At 35.5% G+C, this 17,321-nt stretch overlaps 10 protein-coding genes across 10 annotated transcripts; 8 read left to right on the forward strand and 2 right to left on the reverse strand.

Annotated features, from left to right (window-relative positions):
- Nucleotides 1-375: 375 nt before the first annotated feature.
- On the forward strand, nucleotides 376-1,902 carry EIN_497860 (inositol-3-phosphate synthase, putative; the record flags this gene model as incomplete). Its single annotated transcript, XM_004261329.1, has 1 exon — nucleotides 376-1,902. One exon carries the CDS (start codon nucleotides 376-378, stop codon nucleotides 1,900-1,902), a length of 1,527 nt encoding a protein of 508 aa, XP_004261377.1.
- A 152-nt stretch (nucleotides 1,903-2,054) lies between these two features.
- On the forward strand, nucleotides 2,055-3,323 carry EIN_497870 (hypothetical protein; the record flags this gene model as incomplete). The annotated part of the gene is made up of 1 exon (XM_004261330.1): nucleotides 2,055-3,323. One exon carries the CDS (start codon nucleotides 2,055-2,057, stop codon nucleotides 3,321-3,323), a length of 1,269 nt encoding a protein of 422 aa, XP_004261378.1.
- A 322-nt stretch (nucleotides 3,324-3,645) lies between these two features.
- On the forward strand, nucleotides 3,646-4,080 carry EIN_497880 (ribosomal protein l7ae, putative; the record flags this gene model as incomplete). The annotated part of the gene is made up of 2 exons (XM_004261331.1): nucleotides 3,646-3,648; nucleotides 3,700-4,080. The coding sequence occupies 2 exons, from the start codon at nucleotides 3,646-3,648 to the stop codon at nucleotides 4,078-4,080; spliced, it is 384 nt and encodes a 127-aa protein (XP_004261379.1).
- Nucleotides 4,081-4,310: 230 nt separating this feature from the next.
- Nucleotides 4,311-5,740, forward strand: EIN_497890 (tyrosine protein kinase TXK, putative; the record flags this gene model as incomplete). Its single annotated transcript, XM_004261332.1, has 2 exons — nucleotides 4,311-4,434; nucleotides 4,509-5,740. 2 exons carry the CDS (start codon nucleotides 4,311-4,313, stop codon nucleotides 5,738-5,740), a joined length of 1,356 nt encoding a protein of 451 aa, XP_004261380.1.
- Nucleotides 5,741-6,607: 867 nt separating this feature from the next.
- On the forward strand, nucleotides 6,608-7,159 carry EIN_497900 (TATA-box-binding protein, putative; the record flags this gene model as incomplete). Its single annotated transcript, XM_004261333.1, has 1 exon — nucleotides 6,608-7,159. One exon carries the CDS (start codon nucleotides 6,608-6,610, stop codon nucleotides 7,157-7,159), a length of 552 nt encoding a protein of 183 aa, XP_004261381.1.
- A 109-nt stretch (nucleotides 7,160-7,268) lies between these two features.
- Nucleotides 7,269-10,016, reverse strand: EIN_497910 (hypothetical protein; the record flags this gene model as incomplete). The annotated part of the gene is made up of 1 exon (XM_004261334.1): nucleotides 7,269-10,016. The coding sequence occupies one exon, from the start codon at nucleotides 10,014-10,016 to the stop codon at nucleotides 7,269-7,271; it is 2,748 nt and encodes a 915-aa protein (XP_004261382.1).
- Nucleotides 10,017-10,464: 448 nt separating this feature from the next.
- EIN_497920 (hypothetical protein) lies at nucleotides 10,465-11,678 on the reverse strand (the record flags this gene model as incomplete). Its single annotated transcript, XM_004261335.1, has 2 exons — nucleotides 10,465-11,016; nucleotides 11,166-11,678. The coding sequence occupies 2 exons, from the start codon at nucleotides 11,676-11,678 to the stop codon at nucleotides 10,465-10,467; spliced, it is 1,065 nt and encodes a 354-aa protein (XP_004261383.1).
- Nucleotides 11,679-12,681: 1,003 nt separating this feature from the next.
- EIN_497930 (hypothetical protein) lies at nucleotides 12,682-12,990 on the forward strand (the record flags this gene model as incomplete). Its single annotated transcript, XM_004261336.1, has 1 exon — nucleotides 12,682-12,990. The coding sequence occupies one exon, from the start codon at nucleotides 12,682-12,684 to the stop codon at nucleotides 12,988-12,990; it is 309 nt and encodes a 102-aa protein (XP_004261384.1).
- A 759-nt stretch (nucleotides 12,991-13,749) lies between these two features.
- On the forward strand, nucleotides 13,750-14,316 carry EIN_497940 (hypothetical protein; the record flags this gene model as incomplete). Its single annotated transcript, XM_004261337.1, has 1 exon — nucleotides 13,750-14,316. The coding sequence occupies one exon, from the start codon at nucleotides 13,750-13,752 to the stop codon at nucleotides 14,314-14,316; it is 567 nt and encodes a 188-aa protein (XP_004261385.1).
- A 1,737-nt stretch (nucleotides 14,317-16,053) lies between these two features.
- EIN_497950 (hypothetical protein) lies at nucleotides 16,054-17,318 on the forward strand (the record flags this gene model as incomplete). The annotated part of the gene is made up of 2 exons (XM_004261338.1): nucleotides 16,054-17,049; nucleotides 17,109-17,318. 2 exons carry the CDS (start codon nucleotides 16,054-16,056, stop codon nucleotides 17,316-17,318), a joined length of 1,206 nt encoding a protein of 401 aa, XP_004261386.1.
- Nucleotides 17,319-17,321: the final 3 nt, after the last annotated feature.

Genomic DNA, 17,321 nt, shown 5'->3' on the forward strand with positions numbered 1-17,321 from the left:
CACTTGCGGTGCAAGTCTGTTTATCAATAATTGGATTTTTTAGTCGAATAAAAAAGGTCTTTTCAATTCCAACTCCCCAAGAAAAATACGAAAAAACTTAGTCAAAAAGTGCGACAGTGCACTCTAATGTACACTTACAATACCTAAAATATAAAATTTACAACAATTGACCAATAACAAATTGTATAGTTTAATTAACTATTAGTATAGAATTGGTGTTGCAAACGTTATTTAGTAATTCGTCTTCTCGTGTTAAAGTTTAATGAATGAAACGCCCACGTGGGTGCGCGTTTTGATGTCGAAGCAAAAGAAGTCTCCACTTCATAATTCCACGAGGTATATAAGTCATGTCTTGCATCTGAAAATTCACATCACATGGCCTACACATTCAACACCACCAAGAGTCACTCAACTGCTGACTTCATCGAGGCGGATTTCAAATACGAAACCACCCAAGTCGAAGTCAAACCAGAAGGTGTAGTCTGCACTCCAAAATCACAGGACTACAAGTTCAAGGTTAACAAGAAGGTTCCCAAGATGGGCCTTATGATGATTGGATGGGGTGGAAACAATGGTACCACTGTCACTGCTGGTATTTTGGCCAACAAGCATCACCTTTGCTGGACCGACAAGAGAGGTGTCCATGAACCAAACTATTATGGCTCATACACCCAGAGCGCTACTATGAGACTTGGTATCACAACTGAAGGTGAAGAAATCTATGCCCCATACAAAGAGATCCTCCCAATGGTCTGCCCAGACGATATTGTCCTTGGTGGATGGGATATCTCTAAGACTAATATGGCTGATGCTCTTAAGAGAGCTCAAGTCGTCGACTATGACTTGCAGAAGCAATTGTACCCATACATTAAAGATTGGGTCCCATTACCATCTATCTACTACAAGTCCTATATTGCCGCTAACCAAGACGACAGAGCCGACAACGTCATCCCAGGCAATAAACAAAATCACTTGGACACCGTCAGAAAGAACATTAGAGACTTCAAAGCGGCCCATGGTCTTGACAGAGTTGTTATCTTGTGGACTGCCACCACTGAAAGATACGTCGAGTTGAAGGCTGGCTTGAATGATACTGCTGATAACTTGTTGAAAGCTATTGCTAACGACGAAGAGGAAGTCTCACCATCAACTATCTTTGCGACCGCTGCTATCTTGGAAGGATGCCCGTTCGTCAACGGCTCCCCACAAAACACTTTGGTTCCAGGTGTCATCGAACTTGCTGAGAAGCACAACGGCGCCGTGATGGGTGACGATTTCAAGACTGGACAGACTAAAATCAAGTCAGTTCTTGCTGACTTCTTGGTCTCTTCTGGACTCAAGTTGCAATCAATTGTCTCATACAACCACCTTGGAAATAACGACGGAAAGAACTTGAGCTCGCCAAACCAATTCAGATCAAAGGAAATCTCAAAATCAAATGTCGTCTCTGATGTTGTCAAGTCGAACACTATTATGTATAAGAAGGGTGAACATCCCGACCACGTCATTGTCATTAAGTATGTCCCATACGTCGGAGACTCTAAGAGAGCTATGGATGAGTACACCAGTGAAATCTTCCTTGGTGGACATAACACCATCGCTTTACACAACACATGCGAAGACTCATTATTGGCCGCACCATTGATGATCGACTTGGCTGTCTTGATGGAGTTCATGACGAGAATCACTTACTCAGTCGAAGGAAAGGAATTCAGCCATTTCAATGCAGTTATGTCATTCTTGTCTTATCTCCTTAAGGCCCCAGTCGTACCAAAAGGAACCCCAGTAGTCAACGCTTTGTTCAAACAAAGAGAGTGCTTGGATAACCTCTTCAGAGCTCTCCTCGGCCTTCCCGCTGAGAATCACATGCTCCTTGAAGGAAAGACTCAAAGCTTCTTCTAATTGTGTTAAGCCTTTTTCACTTTAGTTGTTCTTTTTCAAACGATTTTTACTATTCAAATACTATTTTAATACTTATTACTAATAATATACTATTTTTAATACAATTTTTTTAATATGAACTTAAAAGAACAGTAAGAAGAAAGAATAGAGGAATGGGTAATCTATTCTCATCAAACAATTACTCTTCTAATGAAACCACTACACCTACTTATGTCTACCAAAACACCGAAAAAACCCTTTTCGATGTCTCTTCGGAAACGGAAGATGATTCAGAAGAAGAAGACAAGAGTCGATATAATGAGCTCGAAGCTAAGAAATATTTAAAAACAGAGAAACGACTTGATAGATATTCAATGATGATAGTCTCGAAGTACTTTAAAACAAAGGAAGACTATTTGAATATGATCACAGTGTGTAAGGACTACCAATACATCTTAGACCAATTCCACTATAATCCAATACCTGTCAAGAACAAGGCACTCTTCCCTCAATTGGAAACACAACATTTCTATACCCAAACAGACTTTAAGTATCAAGTGGAAGTGAGTCATAAGGTGATATGGTATCCCCTCTACTACACCGACTTGATGATTTTAAAGAAAACGGATAACACCATCTTAGCGAAAAAGGTGATATACAACGAAGCCTTTAATTATCGAGTCACTCCACTTATTCCAAAAGAAGTGACATCACTTGGGACGCGATTGTTTACAGAAGTGAGATGTAAAGAAATGACAGTGCCAAGTCAAGTCACGTCACTGTTGTGTCAATGCTTCACGGGGTGCCACTTCCAAACGATTATATTACCCCCATCCGTTATTAGAATTGAAGACTACTGTTTCTATCAATGTAATGACTTGAAAGAATTGGAAATGACTCCAAGTGTGAACACACTCGGACAACACTGGATTGATGGGTGTTACTCACTGACTCAAATTCATATCCCAAACTGTCGGACGTTCTTTGCAAAAGTCGACGTCTTCACTTCACGATTTCTGGAAGACCAAAATATCCACTGCGAGGAGATAGAATTCTCGGATAACGACTGCGCTCTAAGACAACGGAATCATGTGAGTCCAGTCATACCAACTTTTATTACTAAGTTGGAAGAATTCACATGTTCTCCAGCTATTAACTCTTTCACTGTACCTAAAAATGTTATAGTAATAGGAGAAAAGGCTTTTTCTTCATCACGAGCTACAAAGATCGTTATTGAAAATGGCGTGAAGAAGATTGGTAGAAAGTGTTTCGAAAGGTGCAGTTGGCTGAAGGAAATTAACTTCCCAAGTTCGGTCGATAAACTACACAGAGACTGCTTGAGAGGATGCACCGCACTGACTCGAGTCGCTATACAAAGAGACTTATTCGAGAAATCTAAAAATGTTTTTGCTAATCTACAAACCATCAATTTCATCTTTTGAGGAATTGAAAATGTTTTTAAAAGTGTTTTTTGTGATTAATAAAACTATAATTTTATAGTTTTTTGTAGAATAGTTTAAACTCTAGTAAAATTGTAATTCTACTTTATTACAACCAATTCTACGCTTTAAAACAAAAACGAAGATAAAGTAAGGTTTCCCAAAATTCACATGATTGTTTTTTTTATTAATATGTATAGTTAATTAAATTAGTTTTATAGTAAATGAATAAAAGAGAGCGACTTTGTGGAACGAGATAAAAATCTGAGAAGGGTTGAAAGAAAACGCGTAAGAGGGTTTAGAGAACTGAGAAACGCAAATAGAAATGGTTTGTTGGTTGAGTCATTACAATGATAAGTGACATGAAAGTGACGAATAGTCCGCCGGTGAGCAAAATTCAAAAATCTTCCCAAAAGCTCCTAAAGAACTTCAGAGCAAATTGATTGATTTTGTGCAACAAGGATATCAAAAAGGACTTGTGAAGAAAGGCGCCAATGAAGTGACAAAGGCATTGAATAGAGGAAGAGCTGAGGTCGCTATTTTGGCTGCCGATGCTGAACCAATTGAAATCTTACTTCACATCCCAATCTTGTGTGAGGACAAAAACGTCCCTTATGTCTTTGTGTCGTCCAAAGCTGCTCTTGGCCGTGCGTGTGGGGTGTCAAGAGATGTTATTGCTGTTGCGTTGTTGGGGGATAAAGGAACTTTTTCTAATTCCATCGAAACTGTCCGTGATGAAATTGAAAAGTTGTTGTTCTGAGTGTTTCCTTTTCATGATTGATTATCATTTTTATATTTTATGTTTTAATACATCATCTCAAGTACACTAATAACAATGTATAGTTTCTGTTACTATAATTTATAATACATTTTTTTTAATATTACAATAAAAAGGACTTGAAAGTCTTAAGAAGGCGGGAAAAGAACCCAAATGGTTTTATATTAAGTGGATATGGATTATACTAAAGAAAGAACTATATAAAATAAGTAATGAAGGAAGAAGGTTTATTGCCAACATACCCAATGGAAAAGGCGGAACGAACGACACAAATAGTCTGTTTCTATCGGCGTGTTGACGAGTTTGGGTCCTTATTTAAGAGGAAGTATTTCACTGGTGTGTTTTATTATAACTGAATAGTACATTTACTATAAACAAACTATTTACAAGTTGAAGGGGTTGACCATTAGACAAGAGTGTGAGTGTTGGGAAGGGGTACGAAGTGATGGACAAATGCGACGAGAGTGGTTGCTTGTTACTTCGTGATGTCGACCGAGTAGTGTTTACGACTGTCACGACATCGATAGAACTTCGATCGACGGATGTAGTAACCCTTGGGAGGACTGTGAAGTATGAAATGAATGTAGTGAGTGGGGAGAAGTACAACAAAGGGATAGAATTTCGGGAACAATTACTTCCTAATGGACATATAGGGAGTGGAAGTTTCTCGCATGTGATGTTAACATATAATCGTGTTGATGGGAAACAGTATGCAGTGAAGCACTTGAAAGAGGGGATGGAAAAGACGTATGGGAAGAAGTTCAAAGGAGAAATTGAAGTGATGAAGACATTAGGCAAACACGCCCATATGATAGGATATGTCACCGACTTTCAAACGGAGAACATTCAATACTTAGTTATGGAATATGTAGAATACCCCCTCCTTGGCTATATCTCTCAACAGGAAAGAATAGGGAAATATGTCCACCACGCGGTGTGCCGGAAGGTATTAGAAGACATCGCTGGTGGAGTAGTGTATTTGGAGAAGATGAAATACATCCACCGAGACATCAAATGTGGGAACGTCTTAGTCAGTTCTGATTTTCAATGCAAAATTGGGGACTTTGGGTTGTGCATAAAAGAGTGCGATGCTCAGAGTCAATTCAATTCGATAGGTGGAGTTGGAACAGTCGATTACTTAGCACCGGAAGTCAGAAGTACACCGGCGAAGTATTCGTATAAAAGTGATGTATGGAGTGTTGGGTGTGTGTTGTGGTGTGTATTGAATGGGCGAGAGATGAAGGAGTATCGAGCAAAGTATTTTGAGGAATTACCAGCAATGAGTGAATATGCCCAATTGGGGAATTGTGGGGGGATGATGTTAGAAGAGAATTACGAGAAGAGATTGACTATGAAGAAAATGGTTGACATCGGGTTCATCAAAATTTCAAAAAGTGAAGAAGACGATGGGACAATAAAGAGAGAGATATTCACACAACCACATTTTATCCAATCACCAAAGAAAAAGGAAAAAAGAGAGAAAGACTCGAAAAAAATTCAAGCAAATGCAATGGAACTCGAACAAATAAAAGTCGAACAAAAAAAACTCAAAAGAAAAGAAGAAAAACACAAACGGGAACATAAAAAGGGTGGCGAAATTAGGTACACGCCACTCTTCACAAAACAATCTGCGAAAAAGTAAACGGCCTCACTTTCATCACAGTGTTTTGTATCGAATGGTATGGTACTTATTTTATAATACAATTTATTAATATTGAAATTATACAAGTGATTTTCTTGTTATCATTTGTTTTATTAATAATATATAGTACATATTTTATTGTAAATCGAAAAAAAACAAAGGTCTTTAGTTGAGTTAAATATGAAAATGTATTAAACTTATTAATTAATTTATAACAAATTAATAGAAAATTTCATATGTTAAAAAAGTACTATTTTTCAGAACTAATTTCCAACAAAGAATCATTAAAATCATTAATAATAATAATATTAATAATGAAAAAGTCAATAATTGCAAAATAGTACAATTGTAAAAACTCATCACTTTTTAAAACCATAAAATATAGTAATAAAACCATAAAAAATAATACACGAAAAATAAACAATTGCAGTTATAAATAGTTTACTGGAATCATAATTGTTAGGTCGCCTTTTGTTTTCGAAAGCGAAAAGCGATTGAGTTTTAAATGACAAGGAAAGTGACACGACAAAGGAAATAAATTAATTTACAAGCCGCCAACAACGATCTTATTCACGGCGTCCGGCTGTTTCTCTTTTTTGGTGTCGAGGATTTCAAAGGTGAAGTCGACTGGGTCGCTGTGGACCCAGTCGATTTGGATGTCGATTGCGTTGGTGAGGTCAATTGCTTGTAATCCAGTCTTTGGCATTTCCTTCTAGATTTTCGAGTTGCGGAAACCCTATTTATACCCTACAGGAACGCCTTCTTTGTTTCCTTCCTCCTTTGTTATTTGTTGTTTGCAATCACACAAGAAGGAAACAAGACCGTGTCTTGCTTTGATAATAATAACTCGAAAACTAGACTGTTTCAATGACTTTGGAACACTTTCTTACCCCAAGTAACCCAACACCTTTGGTTATTAAGGAACATCATCCGAGAGTCACTGATATCACTACAACATTCAGTTTGGGGAACATCTTTGGTCTTAAGAAGAGTGAAGAAAGTAACGTGTGCTCTTTATATACATATGACAATACGAAATGTACTCTCTACAAGGATGGAAGTGTCGTCTGTGTTGGTACGAAATCACTGAATGAAATTAAAGTCGTCGTGAAGAAATTAAAACGACATCTGAATGAAAGTGGGTACAACACACACCACGTCTCAATCAAAATCAAAAGCGTGATCGGTAAAGTGTTATTCGACTTCGGATTCGACTTGAAGAAGGTGTATCTTGCCTTCTTAGAGCAAAGTAGATACAACCCAGAGCTTTACTCAGCAGTAGTTATATCCGATGAAACTTTTAACTCCACAATTGCGGTCTACCAAAGTGGAAAAATATTGATCAAAGCTCCTTCCATCGAAAAGATGTTGTTTATGTATTATCACATAGCCCCTAAATTACTTAGATATAGAGTCTAATTTAATTGTTAGTATAATAAACTATTAAAGAACTATTCTTGAATCTTTAAAGAATAAAAGTAATTAACACTGTAATGGACAGAAGAACACAAAATAGTACAATAAGACATTAATAATACAAAGCTATATCGTCCATGAGTACTTCGCCTTTGAACCACAGAGTAAAGGATGAGACAAGCAAATTTTTTTGTTGCAAGTTGAAAGAATACGTTTGGACTAGATGCATCTCGGAAATACCATCAGTGTCTTTAACAGGCACTTTGACATAACTGAAATGATTCAAAGTTAATTTTGTAGAGTTAAGTAAAGTGACATCGAGATATTGGTCATAAGACAGTTGAGCGTTTTCAATTGTTTCTTTGTAAAATGAAAATTTGATGCCACTGCAGTTGACGGCATTTTTCAGAGTAAAAGTGACTTTACAAAGTTCGTTATTGGAACAGACGTACAACAAGTTGAGTGACTGAAACACATTTTGGTAAAGCTTTCCATCGAATGTAGCATTTGTGAATATTTCTGCGTCGAATAAGGACCCATTTGAATAGAGCAGAATCTCTTTATTTGACTCGAAGGTGCTATAGTACCCCGTGTTTTGTGGTAGAACGTTCTTCCCATTTTTGAAATCCACAAGCAAGGCCAAATTGTCGCATTTTCCCTTTAAACTGCACAGAAAATGGGTCGTGACAAAGTTACTTGCGACGCACTGTAATTCAGAGGGTTTGAGGAGGTCGGGTCTGTTCATCTCTATTTTGTGGAGTAATGCATCCTCATCGCTCTCTTTATATAACGAGTTGAAGTTATTGCCATTGGCCTTTTCTATAACTAGACTACCACTATATTGGTACTCTTTAGTATCATTTCTAATAGTCTTTTCAAAGTAATAATATGAGGTAAGAAGAGGGTCATCATAGGCGGACATTTCTGGGAGGGTTTCGATGAAATAGGAATACTTGTTTTGAATAGGGTTTTGCTCTGGAATGTCGTGGCAATTAAATACAGCAACGCTGCGTATACTAAACATGTTTTTAATTGTGTCATTAATGGTATTATAATCAACAGAATTCAACGCTTGAACAACACGTAAGGCAACTCCTCCACCTTCTCTATCCCCTAACACTCCGATATTTGAGAAGTCGAGTTTATGTCCAAAAAATTCGTTCAGTCGGGGACTTAAGTAGTTCAACGACTCGATGACTAATTGAGTCCTTGCTAGATAATAAGCTTCTCTTGTTGTACGTTGGTGTTTTGGAACAATCCAATCGCCATTCCCATCTGGGTCTAAAAAGTCCGACTCAAGTGCAATGGTAATGATGCCATTTTCAGTCAAAGATTCTTGGACATATAAATAGCCTCGTTCACTCTCAACTAAATTGTCCATTTTGGAAGAAAGAATGACTACAACTTGACAAGACTCATTGAAGCTTTTGATATCAATAGGATAATATACTATCCCATTGATAGGAATGGCTTTGGATGTCATATGGAAGTAATCTCGAGTGGTAGCACCAAGTTCAAGTATATCACTTAAGTCGATAGTTGGCGTCTTAATAGAAGGTTTAGCATACTCTTGTCTCAAATAGTCGGCTTTCCCATTCCCAAAAGTCAGTTGTGATATTTCATTTTCCTTTTCACAGTAACTTATAACAGTGGTTGGCCACGTCACGTCGACAGTATCAAAAGTAGACACTCTAATACTTGTGTTTGTGACTCTTTTCCCTATAAAAAAGCCACTAAGTAACAAACAAATCACTATAAGAAGAGTCAACACAACAATGAAGATATAACACCACCCCCACTCTTTAAACTCTTTTTGAATACTTTTCTTAAAATCCTTTTGAGACTTGATAGAAGAATAGATACTCAGTCCAAGTTCTAAAAATAAAACAATAAGTAAACTAATAAGAATAGTAAGACATAAGAGACAGAACCCAAAGAGAGTAGTGACTGGTCTTTCAAAGCCCATATTACTCCCAAAACAAAGGGAGACAAGAAATAGAAAACAGGTGATGACTATGACCTCGGTCTTAAACCCTTTATAGACTAGAACATAAGATGCTTCATACAAGATGAAAAAAAGAAATAAAAGCATTTTCCATACAAAGAAACCTAACAGAGAAACATTGATGACAGTGACAAAAGTAAACACTATGACTTGTGTATATATCTTCCTGAACTCCACAACAGCTTGAAGGAAAAAGAACATCAGCACAAGGCCATAGAGTAGGCCAACTGCTGTAAATAGAATCCCAAAGACCTTTATTTGCCCTTTATAAGTTGTGCAGAATGTGATATAAGACCGTGACCACACATTAAAAAGAGCTTGATTCTCCTTGTTACTGTCTATGATATACGGGATCGTATACGTCTCGACTATCTTCTCAATATTGGGAAGTCGATATATAAAGAGACTCTTATCAAAGTTCCCATACACTTTACAGAGAAGACTATTAACAATCTTGTTTGTACTGAAAAACTGCTGCACGGTTTTAAGTCGTAACAGTAACTTAATTATATTGTAGAGCAAGAATACTACACCCTCTATTATACCCATCACAACAACCCAACTCATATTCCCAACGTCTTGATGAACAACTAGAAGACATATGAAATTCGACACAAAACAGATGAGTGCTACTATAGATACTACAAATTGAAGATACCACCCACGCTTCTCATTACTTCGTTGGTGGGGCAAGTCTTCCTCTCTTGAACTCTTTTGTGCTGCACTTTCTTCTTGAACGTCGTCTGATGTAACTTTTCCATTAAACTCAGAAAAAGTCGTGGTATCCACTTCACTCCCCTTTTCTTCAAGTTCAAAGGCTGTACGGGAAAGAACCTCTGTTATTCGAACATCCATGCTTTTTTAAGTTCTTCGTCCACTTATGGAAGACGTCTCCTGTGTTCAATGTAATTTATATGGTTTAATTTACTAGTAATGTATAATAAATGGTTGGTTACAAGATTTTGATTTTTTCTCATTACAAATGCCTTTCACAAAAACAATAATTTATAGTTAACATCTTAATTAAATAATTCTATTTTTTTGGTTTGTTGATTTCAATTGACGACAAATAAAAAAAATCTAAAAAGTAGGTGTTTAGAGTAATTCAAAAAAATCCATACTTTTAATTAAATTGAATTAACTATATAATTTCAATTCGACTAATAAAACATTAGATACTTTATTTATAATTGAGTACTTACCAATATATTATTGCTTATTAGTAAGTTATAGTAATATTTAATTAATTATTAATAATATTACTATTTAATAACCACGCAAATAACTTGTTGAATAAATTCACTTAGAATAAATCGCTTCCCATATCACTTATATCATACGACTCATCATTTTCTTCATTTGGTGAGAAATTGCCGCCATTATTATCATCTGTGTCTGTCATTCCGCTTCCGCTTCCACTTCCACTATCAAAAAACAAAGGAGACCCCGAGTCAGTGAAGTCCAGTAATGTTCGTTCTTCATTTGGGTCGAAGAATGAAAGTGTCGTCTTAGGGTCTTTGATATTCAACTTCTCTTCTTCATTTCGCATCTCTTGATCTTTTAAAAGGTAAGCGTCATAAACAAATGGTTCTGCTCCAAAGTTGACTTTAAAACTTTTAGTTTTCTTCATCGAGACGGCTGGGAAGAATGACTCTTGTGTCACTTTAATCGAGGGGAGGACTTTTCCATTCAACGTAAAAAAGACTTCCTTCCGTTTGACATCAAACCCACAGCCAACAGTATCTCCCTCTCCATATCCGGTGTGGTAATTCTTTCCAGAACCACTATTATAAAACAAATTGCCATCATCAGAGTGATATCCAAGGGCGTCTTTATCCCATCCGACCATACGATTCTAATCATTAATAATGAATAATAAATATTTATTAAGTATTTATTATATTATATATATTATAATTATATTATATTATTATTATATTTATATTTTAATTAATATTATTATAATAATATTATATTTATTATATTCGATCGAAGTTAACAAACTTTGGGATAAGACTGAGGAGCTAACCCAATACCAAAGACATACTGCACCGACGGCTCGATCTTGTCGAATGTGACTTCAAAGTAAAACACATTTCTAGAGATGATTATAGTCTCACCTTCATAGTTGACAAAAGCACCATAATTCGGACCTGGTCCAAAAGGGTGTCTCGCTACATGTGTATAATTTTCCATCTCATTCATAGTCAATGGACTGAACCAGAGAGCATTTCTTACTAGGGACTTGTTGTCTGTCGTGTTTGGGATGATCGTTTGTGGAGCTTCGAGGTAGATCATTTTTGGAATGAGGAATTTGAACCCACGGTTTTGAAGACGTTTCTCCACTATCACTTTCTCAATCCCAAGAATTTTTTTTAATCGGAGATATAACGTTCGGTCGTTTATCGAGTTCGGGTAAGCTAAGAGCAAATTGTTGAAATCTTGATTTGTCAAATTCAAAAAAATCGCCTCTAGAATTGGCTCGGGAAGAGAGAATAATTTAAACCTCTCACTCATTCGTGTGATTTTTGAGTTTGAGTTTTTGTTCATATGTAAATAAAGAAAGGCATTGGAAAGTTTTAGAGGCATTTAATTTGATGTAATTTAATTTATTAATATAATATACTATAATTTTTGATATGATCAAGTTTTTGATCGTCGATATAACCGAATTAACTTGAGTTTTTATAACTTAGTTTTGTTGTGTATTTGATTAATATCATATAATTAAAAATATTATTATATTCATTGATTAAAGAGAAAGGACGGACATGGGGACGAAGGACGGGAATATAGGCCGAAAGACGTCCTTTGTGGTTTAGGGACGTCCTCCCGCTATAAAGGACGTCCTCCTGTGTATATGGTGTCCTTTCTATTATTTTCGTGTCCGCGGCATTTTTAAAACTATATAATGAGTTATAATATTACTATGAATTTACTATTATAAAATATAATTATTTCCAAAAATAAATAAATTCAAAGACAAATTTTAAACAACAAGTAATTTCGTTATAAATTAATGGTTTTTATAAAAAATGCAAATTTAATTAGTTTTTCAAAGAAAACTCAATGGTAAAATGAAAAAAAAGTGATAAATTTTTATAAACCATTAATATATAACAAAATTACTTTTTAAATAGTTTTTGTCTTTGAATTAATTTATTTTTGGAAATAATTATATTTTTTGATTGTATATTTATAATAAAAATATACTTTGTTATATAGTTTCGATAATGAATAAAAAATGCCGCGGACACGAAAATAATAGAAAGGACACCATATACACATAAAGGACGTCCTTTATAGCGGGAGGACGTCCCTAAACCACAAAGGACGTCTTTCGGCCTATATTCCCGTCCTTCGTCCCCATGTCCGTCCTTTCTCTTAACAATATATTAATTTAATAATTAATGAAATACTCCAAAAAATGGAACTTAAATATTAACTATTGAAATTAATCAGTTCGCAATCTTGTTGGAATGAATGAACATTTGAGAATGGAAAAATGAAGAAAATAAACATGGCAACAGAAGGACCAATGAAAACATGTGACGACGATACAAAACTGTTGGGCGAACTAAGCACGGTATGGAAAAGGCTGGACAATCTCGAATTAGAACAAGAAACCCTCCTTCTCCAGGTTGATAGAGAAGCAAGACTTTTATTTTGTGTGAAAACAGAACTCGAGAATTTTGTTGAAAAAAAGAAGAACGAAGATAGGCTTATCCGCGATGCTGTACCAATTCCTGTTGTTAAAAAGAACGAGGAAACAAAAACGAAAGAAAAACAGATCGAAAGTCCCCCTCCGAAGGAGCATCCATGGGTTTAATGTGTTTTGAAGACTATTTATTTGAGTTGCGTTTGAAACACTTTAATTTGCGTGACTAGTTACAGCGACTAGTAACGCAACAATTACTGTAATCATTTTTTAATTTTTTTAGTTATGTTTAATTATTGTGATATTTTGAAATTATAATAAAAACGAAACATCTTTCTTTTTATTATACATATATACAGTAGGGAAAATGAACCTTAGCCCGGGAAATGTACTTTAGCCCAAAGAAATTCCTATTTTTTTCTTTAAAAACACGGGTTTTTACTAAAAAAACAAATATTTCAAAAAATTGACTTTTATATCGGTATAGTTTAGTATTTTAATATAACAATAGAAAATAATTAGTTTTTCTTTGGGCTAAGGTTAATTTGCTGGGCGAAGGTTCAATAGCCCAACTATATACATATACAAAGTTTTGAACAACCCAAATACTTCAAAATACGACTTAAATACCAGAACTTACTGACTATAATTATAGAAATTCTCTAAAATAAAAGTTTGAAATGTTGTTTATTACCAAAATAACTATAAAAGAACTATAACTTATAATTATAATTCACACCAAATCAAATTGATTGTTGGACATCTCATTCTGACCTCCGGACCGCATTAAAACTATTTATGAAATAAAAACAAATTAATAATAAAGTTCTAGAGGATGTACTAAGTGACTGGACAAGTAAAAACAATAAAAATAGAATTCTACCCAATAAAAGTGAATACAGAACTTCCCATATACACATGATACATTCAATGAATATGATATCTAACACAAATAATTCTCAAGAACACATTTCAAAGAGTATCTCATCCCAATCTCCTCTTTCAATTGTATCGAGTTGGGTTGGTCACACAAGAGCTCTTCGTGTTTTCGACTCAGAACATGATGAATTGAACTCTGAAGCACTTTGGAACAAAATCAAAGGACGTAGAAATCTGATGTTTGTTGTTGTGACAACAGAAGGTAATGTCTTTGGCTCTTATCATAGCATTATTCCTCACTCACAAGGGAGTTGGGTATCTTCTGATGATGACCAGTTCATATTTACTCTCAGAAATTCATCTGGTACACCTCCGACTATTTTCAGACCAAAGCAGATGACTCATCGACTCCTTCACATCTCAAAGAGTACAACAAAGAAGAAATTGGTATGGATATCGGACGCTTTTAAAATACAAAATGACGACAAATCATATATCAGCAGTTCGTTTTCAAGGTTTTATAACGACGAAAAAGACTTGGGTCCTTCCATATTCACCAATTTGGTGTATCCTAATACCTTCTCTTTCTCCTCTTTCTTCGTTCTCCATTGGTTCTAACTCTTTAGTATAGTTTATTATAGCTTAATTTATTCTTTACAGTCTATTTATAATTTACTATGATATATAGATTAATTATATTATATCATTAATTATTTTGTAAAAACTAGATATATATTATAAGCAAACTAATACAAAACTAGAAATATCATTTGATAATAATTACAGTCTGTGGGTGTTGTAACATGTCCAATTCACTTTCAGAATCGGAGGAACTGGTCAACTCACTTTCTTGGGCCAATTTGGATATCTTTTCTTTGTAATAAATGGCGATTAAACATAGTACAAATAATAAATAGAACGAGAAATCACCAACACTAAACTCACTTGTCACTTTCTCGATCACAAAATCTGAAAAAGATTTTGAAATAACAATTTCAATCACCCAAATCACACCAAGGGAAACTACTTTGGCTAAGTTATAATAATAACCGCCTGTTAACTCTAAGACAACAATTTCGACACACTGTGTCACCCAAACCACTGCGGCAAATAAAACAAATTGTGGCAAATTTATAGTATATTTACTATAAAGTGTTGTCAAATCACCAAATCTCTGGATTGGAAGATTGGAGATATAGAGAATTGAACAGAAAGAAAGACCATATAAGCCTTTAAGTCCAACGAGAAAAATAGGAGGAAAATCCACCTCAACAAGCAACACCCCCTCTATCTCATCACCGATGGTGTCGAGTATGGCTGCGGTCATAATGAAGAAAATAGCCAAGAAAAAGAGTGGATACACCAACGACAAATGTGGATTCTGAGAAACAGCCAAAAAAGGCGGAGCACTCGAGGAGCACACTAATAAGAAGAAAAGCACACACATCATTGATAATATAAATTTGTGAGACACTTTGTTGTCGTGATAATAAAACACACCAGACATCGTCGTTGAAACGAAATAAAATAGCGGCAAAAATGCCGAGTGAAGTGGAACAAAAACAACTGAAAGCGAATACAAAGAAAATAGCTGCGCTACCGTCGGAAAAATAACCAGCAAAACACGTTTTGCCAATTCAGTTTTCGTCGTAGCTGGAATAGAAACAACTTCTGGGTGTAACGTATCATTTTCTTGTTGAAGAGCTTTGCTACAGCGCACCCCAAAGTGTGTAGGCTTACCTTTAATCTTCAATATTAGAACAGATAGTAAATACAATGGAAGCCACAAAAACATCCCAACTGAACAAAGAAAAGTAACACATATTGGAAATTGGAAATTGAGCTGAAGAACATTTTTTGTAGTTGTGGAGTGTGTCATAAATGCTTCGATAAGCACAAACTCTGCGCTATGAAACAATAAAAACATGATGACAACAAGAATCTTGTCAAGTTGCGAACACAACAAATCGCGTGTTATTCTCACGCACCTCCAGGAGGGCATTAAGTCAAATCCAGTTGTTCAGTTTTAATTGTATCGCCCACATTTTTGTTTTGCTATGTTCTTTAGTTTTGGTTTTTGATATAAATTCTATAATATGCGTTCCCTATTTTGTTAAAAAAAATAAACTATATCGGAATAAAAATAAAATAAAAGTAACTTTTATTTCAAATTAAAACAAACAAATGCGTTGAGTTAATTCCGCTATAATTTGTCACTGAAATTCTTATGGTTTTTTAATGCAGTTTATAAACTATATACAAACCTATATATTTAGTTTCATTTTATTCTATTGATTTTTCATTTTGTGGTTCTTCTTTACACAAATTAGTAACTTAAAAAGCAAACATCAAACGATGGAAGAGAAGAAACGGGCGTATTACTGTGACTTGTGTGGATGTCCGTTGTTCATTCAAATTGATTTATTAGACTCCCAACTCCAAATACCCATCGCACGACAACCGTTTTACTCTCTTTCGACTTCTTTGTCGATGACTCCACTCTTCGACGACGACACCAACGAAGACTTTTCAAATCTCATCTTCTGCACGCCGACACACGTCTCTCAAACTCCTCCAACGCGAAGAAGATCGCACAAGTCGAAGCAAACAACGAAAAAAATCAAATTTGATGAGGGCGCACTTTTCTATCCCAATTTACCGGAAATTGTGAAGCCGTTATCTCCAGTCACCCATTCGGAAACACAGACGACGCCTTCTGTCCCAAGTTACTCTCCTTTTTACTCTCTGAAAACTATTGGAAGGTCGCGACTTGGATCGAACGAAGAAAAGATAGATAAGGGAATACGAATACCACTGTATCTCCCTTCACAAGTCGACCCAATCATAAACTGTTGTGAAGAAATTGGATTAGAATTTCCACTGTGTAGCCAGTGCTACCAAATCATCGAGTCTGCTCTTTCAAACGAACTCTCCGAGTTGTCTTCTTCATTCCGAAAAGAGCGAATATTGCAACTGGAGTTGATACAATTTTCAATTGAACAAACGACGCTGGAGCAGACGGAAAAAGAGGAGGAGGATATCAGAATGTTGTCGAATGAAGTTGATACCCTTGTGGAAGATAACAGAACGCTTTTGGAACAACAGAGGATCATTGTTCAGTGCACCGACATTATCGACAAAATAGCAACAAATGTGTTCTATTGTTTGGAAAAGGAAATCTCGTTGTACGTCGAAACGCTGAACCAATTCAACGACTTCAACAACAAAGTCCACGCCAATGAATTAGAACGATTGGAATTGTCGAATCCGATAGAAAGAATATTCAACTTTGAATGGCTTGAAAATGATGTGGCGCTCAATGGAATACCGATCGTTCAGACGTTTAAAAGCGTTTGTTGCTATTATTATTCAAACGAAATAATATCATCGAAAAGAAGACTTACACCAAGCGCAACGAAATGAATTTCAATTTAATTATATCGTGCTTCAAAAAGATGTCCACATTTGTGTATGAGCATCTTGGGATATTTGCAATGATCCCACAATTCAACGTGAAAAGGCCCGACGACTTCATTACTTTTTTATTGGACTTCCTTCAGAAAACTGTGACTCGGATCACATACTTTGATCGACAAATAGCTATTCCATATACCCCATGAGGA

This window comes from Entamoeba invadens (assembly GCF_000330505.1).
Source record: "Entamoeba invadens IP1 unplaced genomic scaffold scaff_1105074724605, whole genome shotgun sequence".
NCBI classification, from domain to species: domain Eukaryota; phylum Evosea; order Mastigamoebida; family Endamoebidae; genus Entamoeba; species Entamoeba invadens.